We start from the raw sequence: 13,292 nt of genomic DNA, 5'->3' as shown, positions 1-13,292 counted from the left end.
GGTTTTAAAAAGCCTGATGCGAAATCTGGTAGTAATGAGAATTTAACCCCAGAATCACGACAAAATAACACGAATAAATTAAACTATGAACCAACTGTTGCCGGAAACTTTGTGACAAATATGTCCATGTTAACACAGTCCGCGCAAATAAATCATACCGGTAGTACACGCACATTGATGAGTGTCCTGAAAAATGGGCATTTCGGTCAAAGTTCAGCCATCGCCTGTACGTAGATTCTCAAGCTCTAGAAAAGTCTCTGTTGAGCGAAGTTTTTATGTCATGCGCAGTAAGTGTTCAAAGCATCGACTGTAGTATGTCATATTTTGCCAAATTTCCGGAATCAAAATAAACGCGGCAAACAACAATAAACAGAATTAAGTTTGGTCTAAACAACAACAATAATAAAGTCGGTAGGTTTTCCACACCTCCCCTATTAAAGTTACTTTTACTTTAATATAGAGGTTTCCTAATCGTCCTCATTCTCGTTAGCATTGACACCAACTAGGCGATCTACCGCAGCAGTCTTTGCTCGCCGAGCAGGGCGTCTCAACTCTTGGTTGGTTTGAGATCTTTCCTCTTCATCAGCTGAAGTGCATGTCTGGTTAATCACAGGGTCAGCTTCTGGTTCAGCTATAGTGCCAGACCCCTGTTGCGTCGTTAGTTCCGCTGACTTCCAGATCACACACCAACTGGAGTGGCCTCTCAACAACATAGCCACTGCCTGTCCGGATCTTGTATCCTCTTATCACTCCATCCTTACCCACTATGTTGTCTACAATCCGTCCTATCTTCCAATTTGCTCGATTCTTGGTCGTGTCCTTGAGTAGAACAATCGAGTTCTTTCTTGGTAACTCCTGATCCTTTGCTTCAACTCTCTTACTGCAACGTTCCTGCAAGGCGTGAAGGTATTCATTCAACCAACGTTTACGAACGTTCTCTCTGCAGGATCGTAAGTACTTCAGCCGTTTACTCATCACATCTCTCGAGTCATCCATGTCATTGATGCTCTCCTCCAGAAACCGCGCTGGTTGTCCACGCAACAGCAGGTTTGGGGTGATCACTACTTGCTCGAAGTTTTCTTCCATATAGCACAATGGTCTGTTGTTCATGAACGTCTCCACATCGAGTAGAACTTCTCGAGCTCTTCAAATTTCAGTAGCGCTCTTCTATAGCTTTCGACAGACTTCTCTTCATGATGCCGATGAGTCGTTCAAAGAATCCACCCCACCATGGAGAACGTGACATGTTGAATTTCCACTCTATGTTATGTGTTGTCAAATAGTTGAACAAATCTTCATCCTTTTGTAATGTTGACAACCATCGTTTGGTCGCGATGAAGGTCTTGGCGTTGTCGCTCACCATGACACTTGGTGATCCTCTCCGTGCAACAAACTCCTTCAACTGTCGCTTGAATTCATTTACAGACAGGTCTCGCAAAGCTTGAGATGCACAGCTCTAGTGCTGACACACGTGAAGAGGGCAATGTAAGCCTTTCTGGTCTCATGCTTTTCTGATTTGTACATGAGTGGCCCTGCAAAGTCCACACCTGTCACATCGAATGGCTCAGTGAATTCCGTTCTGTAGGTGGGCAAGGCCGATGTAGCTGGAGCATCCAACACCTTTGCACGATACTTCGCACAGTAGCTGCATTCATGTCGTATAGATTTGACTATGGATCGTAGCTTTGGGATCCAGTATTTCTCTCTGACCTTACTCATTGTTGTTGCAACTCCCCCGTGCAATGTCTGAAGATGGCAGTGCTCAATGATACGTCTTGCCAGGGCAGATCTTCTTGGGATGAAGATAGGGTTGTAACCTGGAACTCTGCCATGACACCTCAGTATTCCATCTTCATCTGCTGCTAATGTGACATCTGAAGTCATGTCGTTTGTTTGCTGTGTTATGTGGATCCATACCTTCTCTGATGCTGTGATCTCTGATTTAGTGAGTGGTCCCACTCGTCTCATCCCCTTACAGCCATCTATGAAACGCTTCATATATGACGTTATGCGTAGAAGCTTCCAGAATTTGAACTTGCTCAGAAGCTCTTGTGACCATGCTTTCGTGTCATTCTGAGTTGCATCTTCCAGTAGAAGCATCACTTCTCTTTTCTTCGTTGACTTTTTCTCTGACTTGACTCCCTCTGACTCTGAAATCTCTGGTTGAACTGGTCTGTCACCTTCTCTTGAGAGCCAGCTTGGCCCTTGAAACCACATCGTCCCGAGTCGACTTGGTGCTGACCCTCTAGTTCCAAGGTCGCTTGGATTTTCTGCTGTTGGCACATATCTCCACTTAGACTCTGTCAGCTCGCCAATCTTCTTGACCCGATTGCGCACAAATGTTGACCATTCTCCACGGTTAGACAACCAGTATAAAACAGTGGTGCTGTCTACCCAACTGTGACAAGCTGTGATGGGGAAATTGGCCAAGGCATTGCTGCGTTATTCTGTAGTTTGGCTTGGGTATGTGCAGCTATCAACTCCAACCTTTGTATGCTCATATGTTTAGGAGCAATTCTTGCTTTAGCTGTGAGTAGATTCTGGCTGACCGGTGTTGAGTTCTCATACGCAACGATGTATATTGCAGCACAAACAGCAGTCTTGCTTGCATCCGCAAATCCATGCATCTCATAATGTGTTGGGTTGCCAGTGAACACACAGCGTGGTACAGTTATGGTTGGTGTACGCTGCAAGCTGTTTATCCACTTCTGCCATTTCCGTCGAATTTCATCTGGAATTTCCTAATCCCATTCTGAAGATCAATTTCGCAGTGATAGTAACTGGAGAACTCCATCCAAGTATGTCAAAGATGCTGTTGATATCAGCTAACATCTTCCTTTTTGTGATTGGTTCACTGCTCTTCTGGCATGATTCAAAACTGATTGTCAATGTGTCCTCCTCCTTGTTCCATGGAATACCTAAAATCTTTGTCTCGTTGCCAGATGTGTTGCCAACAAACCTTGTTGTGTAAGTATCTTCTTCCTTCTTGTCGTTCTCTGCGCTGAGGTGATCGATGTTGCTATGCCATTTGTGAAGATTGAAACCACCCTCTGACAGTATTTTGGTGGACTCCGCCTTGAAAGTCGCAACATCATCTTCTTTGTTTCCACCACCTTGAATATCGTCAACATATGTATCTTCCAGCAAGCTGTGTACTGTTGCTGGATATTCCTGTTCATAGTCCTCAATGTGCTTCTGCAATGTTACACCGAGAATATAGGACTTGACGTCGCTCCAAAGATAACCCGTGTGAATCTGTACTCTGTCACCTCACGATCTTGTAGATTGTTGTACCACAAAACTCGCAGGGCATCCCTGTCTTGTTCGTGCACTCTAATTTGCAGGAAAGCTTTCTGAATATCTCCTGTGATGCAAAACTTTCGCATGCGATTTCTTGCGATGATGTCAAACAAAAGTGGTTGTAGCGGTGGCCCTGTCTCTAGGCAGTCATTGAGTGAAGGGCTTCTCATGTTGGCTCTAGCTGAGCAGTCATATACTATTCTCATCTTTGTTGTTTCTGCTTTATCTCGAATGACGGCTTGATGTGGGACATAATGTACTGTCTCCCCCGTTTGATTGGCTGGTACAGGCTCAATCACTCCCATGTTGATTTGTTCTCTCATGATTTTGTCGTACTCTTCTAATCTCCCAATTCTCTCTAGTCTATTTGTTGTGCTGTATAGTCGAGCTGTACACAAGCTCTTATTTGTAGGAAGTGGAACATGATCTTCCTTCCAAGGTAGTTTTGTTTCATAGTATCCACTCTCTGCCCTATTCAACTGTTTTTTGAACTCTTCGTGAATTGCTGCACTTTCCTTTATATCTGTGTCTTTGATTCCAAGAACATCCAGGGAGCACAGCTTCTCAAATTCTTCTTGGCTGGATCTCAGAAAGAACTGTTTCTCTGTCTGACTCTCTCTCCCTGACTGCCGTCCAGAAATTGTCCAACCCAGCATCGTGAACTCGGCTCCTGGATCCTTATCTGGGTGAGTTCCAAGGACTAGAGGTTCTGTCGTGCGAATCCTCTGGTAGTCTGCGACACATAAGATAATGTAAACTGGCATTGAAACATCAGTTGTCTCTTCCTCACTGAAATGTAACCGACTGAGTCGTCTATGTTGTTTCTTCAATGCAGGAATGCCTGGGTTAGGCAGGTAGGTTAATAGATCTTTCTCAGCATTCACACACTCCACATTGAATGAGAAACCATCAACTGCTAAGGACTGTAATGTGATACTGTACACCTCAACAATCTTCCTTACAGTGCCGTACATCTGTTAAATACAACGTTGTTCTGTCTTCGATGGCTTCAAGCGCAATTTTGTGATCAAGTCTGTACATATGTATGAACTCCCTGCACCTGTGTCAAACATGACTCGAACTTTCTCCTTTCCAACTTTGGCGATAACAGTGGCATGTAATGCTGAGGCATGATCCATCACTGAGCTCAATCCCTTTTCCACTTTGGTATTGTCCGACACATCGAGCGTTGATTTCCCTTTGTCACAAATTGATGTATGATGCTTTCCTTTACAGTTCCTGCATCCCCTTGATCTACAGTTGACTGCAAGATGACCAAATCCTGTACAGTTGAAACACATTCTGTTTCTTCGCAGTATTGCTCTCTTGGTGGCCACATCCAGTACTTATACAGCTGTTACTCGAATGATCTTCTGAACTGCAATACACACATTTAATCTTGCGACCTTGTTTAGACTCTCCATTACTGCCAAGAAGTAACTTTTCTTCTTTTTTCCTCCATGAAGTGTGTCTTGCTGTATCATCTCTTCTCCCTGTGATAAGCTTGTCATCAACTCTCAGGGGATTTCTCTCAACATACTTTCGTTAGATTTTCAACAAGCTGTTCCAAACCCCACTCTTCCCAATCATCGTCCTTCTGTACGAGGACTTCTCGAACTGGGCCAAGCTTGTCCATCAAAGTGTAGACTGAGCTTTGTGCAGTAGTCAGTTTCCCCATTGTAGTGAGAGTGCGAAACTATCCTGGCAAGCCTGTTATAAAAGTCGTGAATGTCACGCAACTTGTGAATGTTGGTCACTACTGGTAGTTCCTCAAGTTCCTTTATCAAGGCTTTGTGCACCTTAATGTCCTTCCCATATGTCTCGACTAGTATTCTTTTGGCTTCCTGGTATCCCTCTGAGGTATGTGGTAGCCCCAGGATATCCTCCTTTGGTTTGTCTTTCACTAGCTCTAGTAAGTAATTAAACTTACTAATTTCAGCGAGATTAGAACCATCACCTCTACGGTAAACTGATTCCAAAAGCGTAACCAATCCTTGTAGTCACCTGAGAATGGCGTGATAGTATATTTCTGAAGCTTCACTGCTTGTGTTGAGGGCGCTGCTGACGATGCATGCTCCCCCCTGTGGTCAACTCGTTCGGCACGGCTGGCTTCATCTGTCTCTCGAAATCTAATTTCTGTCTATACCAATCTTCCCTCGTCTTTGTTGGCGTGTTGCTGCCATCTCAATTTCCATTTGTTGTTGTGCTCTGTATTTTGATTGTTGCTCATTTACCACGCGCTGGATATGTAGCTCTTTTTCAAGCTTGAGTTGTACGTCTCTTTCCATTGCTTCGTCCAGCAGCTGCTTTCTGATACGCTGCCGCGCCTCCCTAAATAACTGGATGGACTTTTTCTGTGTTGTTGTCCACTCCTTCACATGTTCTAAGTCCGACTCTGCTTCCAACAGATATTCGGCTGTCTCGTCTTTCAATTTGTCTAATCGCTTGATCAACTCTCCTATTTGTTCATATGCCGTGGTAATATCTACCGTGTCCTCACTGTTGGATAGCTCTGCAATTTCATCAAGTTTGATTTCGGCAATTGCCAGCTGTCGTTTGAATCTCTCCTCGGTAAATGCCATGTTTTGTACACGTTTGCAAGCACTGCGATCAACAGTTATTCGACTGCAAAACCTCGTAGCAACTGCGTCAGTTCTGCTTTCCCACGGTAACTTCGTCTAATTTGATTGATGATGCAATACTGTGTACAACGCTATAAGTCCTATATGATGTACTCACGCTCTTTCTCCCGTCGTGGTCGCCACCGTTCAGTGTGGGGAATATTTAGTGTAGAGATATTGGCCGCCGATCATTCCCAGTGACACTGAAGAAACTCACAGTTCTCGATCAACAATAAAACATTGGTTTATTACGTTTAAACTCACGGTACAGAGCAGCACGCCGCATCCATGTGCGTTGCCGTTGTAGGTTTTAAAAAGCATGATGGGAAATCTGGTAGTAATGAGAATTTAACCCCAGAATCACGACAAAATAACACGAATAAATTAAACTATGAACCAACTGTTGCCGGAAACTTTGTGACAAATATGTCCATGTTAACACAGTCCGCGCAAATAAATCATACCGGTAGTACACGCACATTGATGAGTGTCCTGAAAAATGGGCATTTCGGTCAAAGTTCAGCCATCGCCTGTACGTAGATTCTCAAAGCTGTGTCCAAGCTCTAGAAAAGTCTCTGTTGAGCGAAGTTTTTATGTCATGCGCAGTAGTGTTCAGAGCATCGACTGTAGACCAATGTCATATTTTGCCAATTTCCGGAATCAAAATAAACGCGGTAAACAACAATAAACAGAATTAAGTTTTGGTCTAAACAACAACAAATAACAATAATAAAGTCGGTAGGTTTTCCACAATTGATTTGTACAATCTCTGAATACAGAAGTGACATTTTGGTGAAATTTCAGCGTCGGAAAAAAACCCTAAACTTGAAACAAAGACGTCATGTATGCTGATGTGAACAGGCATGCATTGCCCACACGGAAAGGCAACTCAATATTCCAGTATCAAACTGTCTACATCTTGTGAAAACAACAACATAGCAGTGAAAATTGTAATAGTCACCAGGAAAAGTCTTCACAAATGAAAGGATAATTGCTTCAAACAAAAGAAACTGCATGTTTAGAGGATGAAAACGGCCATAAAAACATCGTGGTCGTAAATGAAAATAAACAATGGCGGACGTGAGTGAGACTATTCTATTTAGGAGATGGGGGTGAGCAGGGTCAAAGAATCAAGAAAGTACTGGAAAAACGTCATTTTCCACGCCCGCCCTGGAAGATATCCTATAATGCATTGCTGTAAGCCCAACGCCTAAACCGGAAATAGGCTCATTTGGCGTCAAGACACCAAGGCGAGCGGACCGGTCGCGCTTATCCAATCTTGCCGCATATGGCAAGCAATTGCGATAATGACGAATGCCTTACTTCCAAAAATCAGTAAATGACATGCTTTATCCATCCGTACTTCAGTGAGACACGTTCCCCAGTCAGTAAATTACAATGGGGCCGGGGTACCCCAGGCCTCCCACAAGTATCAGAGTGTTCATAGCCCCGTGGATTGTTGTAGCGAAGCCAGCAGTTTTTCTCACAGAAACAAGTTGCATAATGTACTCAGTAAAACGTTGTCAGGTACATGTAACATGAAAAGTGACTGAGGTCGAAGTGACTAAGGCACCGGGATTGATTTGACCACAAACAACGACAAGAGGGTGTGAATTACTTGGATCGAAACGGACAGGGGTCGAGGTGACCTGCTGCCCCGTCCTCAACTGCAGGCCTGACGGCCTGGATATGTTTACATAAGGCGTCCACATTTTAGAAAATCGCTAAAAGTAGGCAGAAAGAAAGCCCCCATTACGTGAAAACGCTAGGGGTCGATAGGGGTCGGATGACAGTTTGACACATTTCGTACCATTAAGAGTCGAATGATACTACATTGACCGGGTTGACCATATGACTTTCATCAAAAAAAACGTCCGGGGAAAAGTGAATACATTTGATGTTTGACCAAACTTTACAAAACATCAATTTTTCGATCAAAAAATTCACGCGTAGAAACTAATGAGAATTCGTAAAAAAATACCACTGCCTTGTACATCAGGCACTAAAATGTCGTAGGCGTGAAAATGAGTTTATTAGAAAATACACAGTGGCTCTTAAAATTAGTTTGAAAATTTAGCGTCTTTACCGCGGTATCGCTAGATGGCCGTCATTTTTGAAGCGAAGGCGAAGTGGTGGATTCTGGGATATCTTCCAGGGCGGCGTGGTCATTCCTTACAATGCTGTCAAGGGAACTCCAGTTTCCCATTGTTTTAACATCTTTTAATAGTTTATTTATTATCTAAAAGTAATTTTACCAAGTTTAATGACCAAATATACTCTCCTAACCTTTCTGTATTTGAATAAAACTAGGGTAGGGGCTTATACACGGATGTAATGCATTTTCAAAACCCTCTTAAATCAGTAGGGGGGCTTATACACGAGCAGGGGCTTATACTCGGACGAGTACGGTAATACTTATATTAATTATTATTTTATTTCTTAAAAGCGCACTACACTGCCTCTCAGTGCTCTTTACAAGACTAAAAATGTATTTCTGAAAAGATGAACATGAAAAATAAAATGTCTCTCTGGCAAATAAAAACAAAGTTACACTTCCTTAAAAAGGTATGTCTTAACACTAGGCTTAAAGGAATCGATAGTACAGTTTATGTCAGCATTAAAATTGCATAGATTAACATTTTGCGTGAGAGTATAGCATTACTTGGCGTTGCAAATTGTGATCAGGAAACTCGTTGCTGTACGGGGTGACAAAAAGTCATGGCACATGTATAAAACATAAATTTACAAAGCGAACGAAACCAAAATCGTAACCAGTGATATCATAAAATAATTATTGCAAAGCAAAAACAAAAAAATGTGACGAAGACGTCATTTAGAAGCCAGTTTGAAAAACGATACGATTGTTCTTGGATTTCCATTTTAATAGCAAGCAGAAACATTTATTCCAAATGGAAAATTATTTAAGAGATAGGGTATAGGAACAGTGCTGGCACAGTCCCTGTATTTATCTGAGTCACTCAGTCGAAGTCATATTCTTATGAATATCTGTATGATACCAGAAAGGAATATCAGCAAAATTACCTATTAAGTGCAATTGACTTCTTAACCCTGAATAAACAGCCAACAAAAGTTGATATACACAAGACTTTGACCGTGTTCAATAATGTTAGTATAAGGTAGAATAACTTGGCTGACATCAATAATAATAAAGAATGGGCAAAACGTAACATGCTGCTGAATGCCAAGTCACATGGTCACACGTCCATTAAGTCACATTGCAGGGTGCCATTTCATAAAGACTGACATCAGGGACCACTGGGCATTAGTTGTGAACTGATGCCCGGTTACGTGTAGGGTGTCGTCGACAACTTTGAGGAAAGGAGCAAGATTTTGCAGTCCGTCAGCGCGGATACTTAAACACTTCATTGATAAAAAGGTTCAAGTGCAATCAAGGACGTCAATTGGTATGCCATGACTATTGTTCGCCTCTTTTTGTTTCAAAATATAAGCACCTGTTTACCCATGAACTTTTTCATTGTGCATTGTTACAGCGAGAGCATTAAAATACATAAAAAGCAAAGGTCAGCTTGAGCATGTGGTGTGTTATTAAACATTTAGTTCTTGGTCTTCATTCGGACTATAGCGCTCGTTTTATTACCCCTCCTGTAGTACCAGAAAACACAGTACAATTTCCTCAGAACGGCGGCCTAAGGAAGCTTTGAAGTAGTGCTCATCAGCGTTTGTCACAGTCACAATCTTACATGAATGACATCAATTCTATTTCTGCATCGTTGTTTTGGCGCGGGTAGTGACTGTCAGTGTGGCTTTTGGTGCGTCTGTCCAGTGTGCATGCTGCTAATGTTAACGTATCCAACTTCTTAGTTGCATTTGTATTGCGCTGCTTGGAAGTCTGATTGCCTGTGTGTGGTGAGCAGACTTTACAAGACAGGGAAGAACACGGAACATTATGGAACATTCCCGCTGTTGCCTTCAAAATCTTGCCTACGTCCTCGATCTCTTGCTCCCAAGTTTTATCCTTTAAGAGAATCAAACAAGTTTTCTGTTTAAAAACAATCAATCGAATTTTGAATGGAAAGGAGCATATACAATAGCATTAATATATGCGTAATATAAATTTCACAAAAGTAACTCGGCCTGTTTCGTATTTATGTACACAAATAGTGTGAAGAAAGGAACGTTTTTTATTATACTGTGATTGTGCAAAACCCGAAAATTTCACCATATTAAAGATACTGAGATCTTCTGTTTGTGAAGTTTGAAGGCAAGACATATTCTCTTGCCGTAGATATAATTTCCCCCAATCTATCCCTCTTAAAAACCTTAAGGATTACTTACTTGCATTGAGTTCATGACATGAAGCATTGTGATGGAGACGCCCAACGAAATACCTTTCGTAGGTTTGCCCTGAAATACTGTGAAAGCACATTTAAAGTCGTCTGGCGCCCCCTCCAAGTTAAATGTAAATGTCCTGTACTGCCAACGACTTCCAAACCATAGTGAAAAGTTAGTCAATTATCTGCGGAGGAAGACAAGACTCTGGTTAATTAGATTCCTCAGATTATTTTTTTCTTATATCCTTTTTGCTCAAATTTCTGTCATAATATTGCATCTGTTCGGGTGTCTGGCATTATAAGAACAGCGTCCTCCGAGGAGGGAAAATGTTAAGCCTCAAACTATACGCTGCTGCGCTCAGAAGCCCTGGTGCTTTTCTGGTTTTGTTACAATTTGATCACAAAAGGCGACCTCAAACAAACGCGATCAAGGGATGGCAAGAGTTACGGATAATAACAGGACCTTGTATGTACATTTGACTCAGCATTAGGTATTCAAATTTATTCAGGGACCAGTCCTAGACAAGGAGAACAGTTGCTGGGTATTTTCATTCCATTATTCAGGGTTCATTTTCCTGCTCTTATATTACAAATTATTCTCCCTAGGAACAGGGTATTTGCTTCTGCGTGCGAAGTGAATTGGAGGTCCTAAGTTTTCATCCTACAATGCATCATGTATATGCATCTCAAAAACGAGATCTGTAGGGCATGTAAATCTGATGTACGATGGAGTGCGCCTTGTCTTGCAAAGGCATAATCTCTTTTCGTGAGTAATGATGCTTGCGTAATGCTGATCATTATTTCAAAATATAAGTAACAGTAAAGGTTTTCAGACTCTCACAAGTCAGGCGTCACATTCGGGATCAAAATGAGGAAGATGCCTTTCTGGCAACACGCAATCATGCAGTACACTTTAAGTAGTAAACGACGAATATGACAAAGTTTGCATATTATGCCTGTGTGCTACTTTGAACGCTCTTTATCCATCTTCCTATCGTTCGTTTCGTAGCATTCTGCAAGCTGTGTACATTTACTACTTATCTGCCATTCGATAAGATAATGACTTCATCGAAGAATTTCATCGGAAAAGCATCTAGAAAAGTAATTTGCAGTATTAGGAAAATTTCTATATAAATTTATAATTTGTTTCTGAAGGTAATGTTGGCTATACCTGAACGTGGTCATTGCACTTCCAGCCGTCTTCTAGGTCGACGATCTGTATTTTCAAGTCAAGTTCATTGTCGGTAAATGATAAAATTCTGTCTGCAGAGCACTTAGTCCCTCCAATCTTAGCTTCTTCGTGTTCAATGTTCTTCGAAAAAAAAGAGAGATATTATTATAACAATACGTTATTTAGTGGAAATGCGATGTTTGTAGTCGCTTCCACGTATATTCTACTTGGAAATCATTAGACATTCGCTCCTATTGTGACACAATTTCAATCCTACCATCATCCGTCCGTCCTTCCTGTAGGTAAATACTATGTGTGTCTACGTAGGTCGCGATAAAACCGCATCATCAACAAAAATAGAAATTATTGTCCAGAGTTTCGTATAGGCATAGACCCTATTACAAGAGGTCAAAGCGTCGGCCAAGGCGTTAGCATGTGGAGATTCGACGATAATGGAGCAGGGTCACCAAATCAAACTGAAATCTTGCCTGTGGCGACGATGTTTCTAAGGTTTATCGTTTCTGGCAATTTGTAAAACTGGCTTTCTTACCATAAAGTTATCTGGGTTGTTGTCTACAGCGTAGACTCTGAGTTCAATTTCTTTACTGTCCAACGTTGACTGATAATACACCTGAACACACATATTCAATGCAATCCGAAAGTCATTTGGGCTGGCGGATGCACATAAGACTTTCACGGGTTGACGAGTGAAAAAAGGCAACGATCCTCATAGACAATCGTAGAGGTGTGGTGTTCAAAGTCCCAAATTGAGATCTCGTTGCTGATCGCCGCCTGCTTCCAGACGTCAGGATCCTCTTGTGTCCCAAAGTTCTGTAGAACGACAAGGCTTCGAAGGAATGAACCGTTGGTGACACAGTGGGGGAAACGCAAGTTCAAAGGTTTCTCGAGCAATCCGACGAATAGACAGACAACCACTGGGCTAACAATCCTACCGGTTGTAGTGCTTCCAGGCATGCAGCTGTCTTCCCAGGTAATGAAAGCCCCACTATCGTCCTCCCAGGAAACACCAACGAGAACAGAAACTTTTTCACCCTTCGGTACCGATCCAGGTGGTGCGAAAACGGAAATTCCAGTGTTTGGCAACTCAAAACTAATTCCTTCATGGTCGATTTCCAAGGTAGCAAACAATCCTGGTTTTGGTAAACTATATGAGTCGTCTATTTCAGTTGATTTTGCAGGCTCAAAGCGTGTTCGATGCTCATGACCGGAATGGAATTGTTTGCGCCTGTCAAAGGAAAAATGAAAAATGGAAGTTCGATGAAACTGACTCGGAGCAAGCGGGGCGAAATATAATTTGCGAGACACCGAGAGAAAGAAACAAGAATCTAGATACGAGTAGATGGCTGATAAGGAGAGATAGATATAATAATTAATAACTTGATTGAGAGGCAGCCAAGTACACACACACATACACACATACGCACATACATACATACATACATACATAATACATACATACATACATACATACATACATACCATACATACATACATACATACATACATTCATACACACATACATACACAGACAGACAGACAGACAGACAGACAGACATACATACATACATACATGCATGTATGCATACATACATACATACATACATACATACATACATACTCATACATACATACTACATACATACATACATACATACACACACACACACACACACACACACACACACACACATACATACATACATACATACATACATACATACATACATACATACATACATACATACATACATACAGACAGACAGACAGACAGACAACACAGACACAGACAGACACACAGACACACACACAGACAGACACACAGCATGTACACACAGATATGTGTGTTTTTGGTCAAGTCGATATAAT

The 13,292-nt window shown here is 41.8% G+C and overlaps 2 protein-coding genes across 2 annotated transcripts; both read right to left on the bottom strand.

Annotated features, from left to right (window-relative positions):
* Positions 1–1,419: 1,419 nt before the first annotated feature.
* Positions 1,420–2,217, bottom strand: LOC139132305 (uncharacterized). The gene has a single exon (XM_070698695.1). The coding sequence runs from the start codon at positions 2,215–2,217 to the stop codon at positions 1,420–1,422; it is 798 nt and encodes a 265-aa protein (XP_070554796.1).
* A 510-nt stretch (positions 2,218–2,727) lies between these two features.
* LOC139132304 (uncharacterized) lies at positions 2,728–4,978 on the bottom strand. The gene is made up of 3 exons (XM_070698694.1): positions 4,841–4,978; positions 3,270–4,274; positions 2,728–3,195 (listed from the first exon to the last, which is right to left on the bottom strand). Exons 1-3 carry the CDS (start codon positions 4,976–4,978, stop codon positions 2,728–2,730), a joined length of 1,611 nt encoding a protein of 536 aa, XP_070554795.1.
* Between the last annotated feature and the right edge of the window lie 8,314 nt (positions 4,979–13,292).

The sequence above is a fragment of the Ptychodera flava genome, chromosome 4 (genome assembly GCF_041260155.1).
Source record: "Ptychodera flava strain L36383 chromosome 4, AS_Pfla_20210202, whole genome shotgun sequence".
NCBI classification, from domain to species: domain Eukaryota; kingdom Metazoa; phylum Hemichordata; class Enteropneusta; family Ptychoderidae; genus Ptychodera; species Ptychodera flava.
Note: the sequence above shows the minus strand (reverse complement) of the source record. Positions and strands in the feature narration are given on the sequence as shown.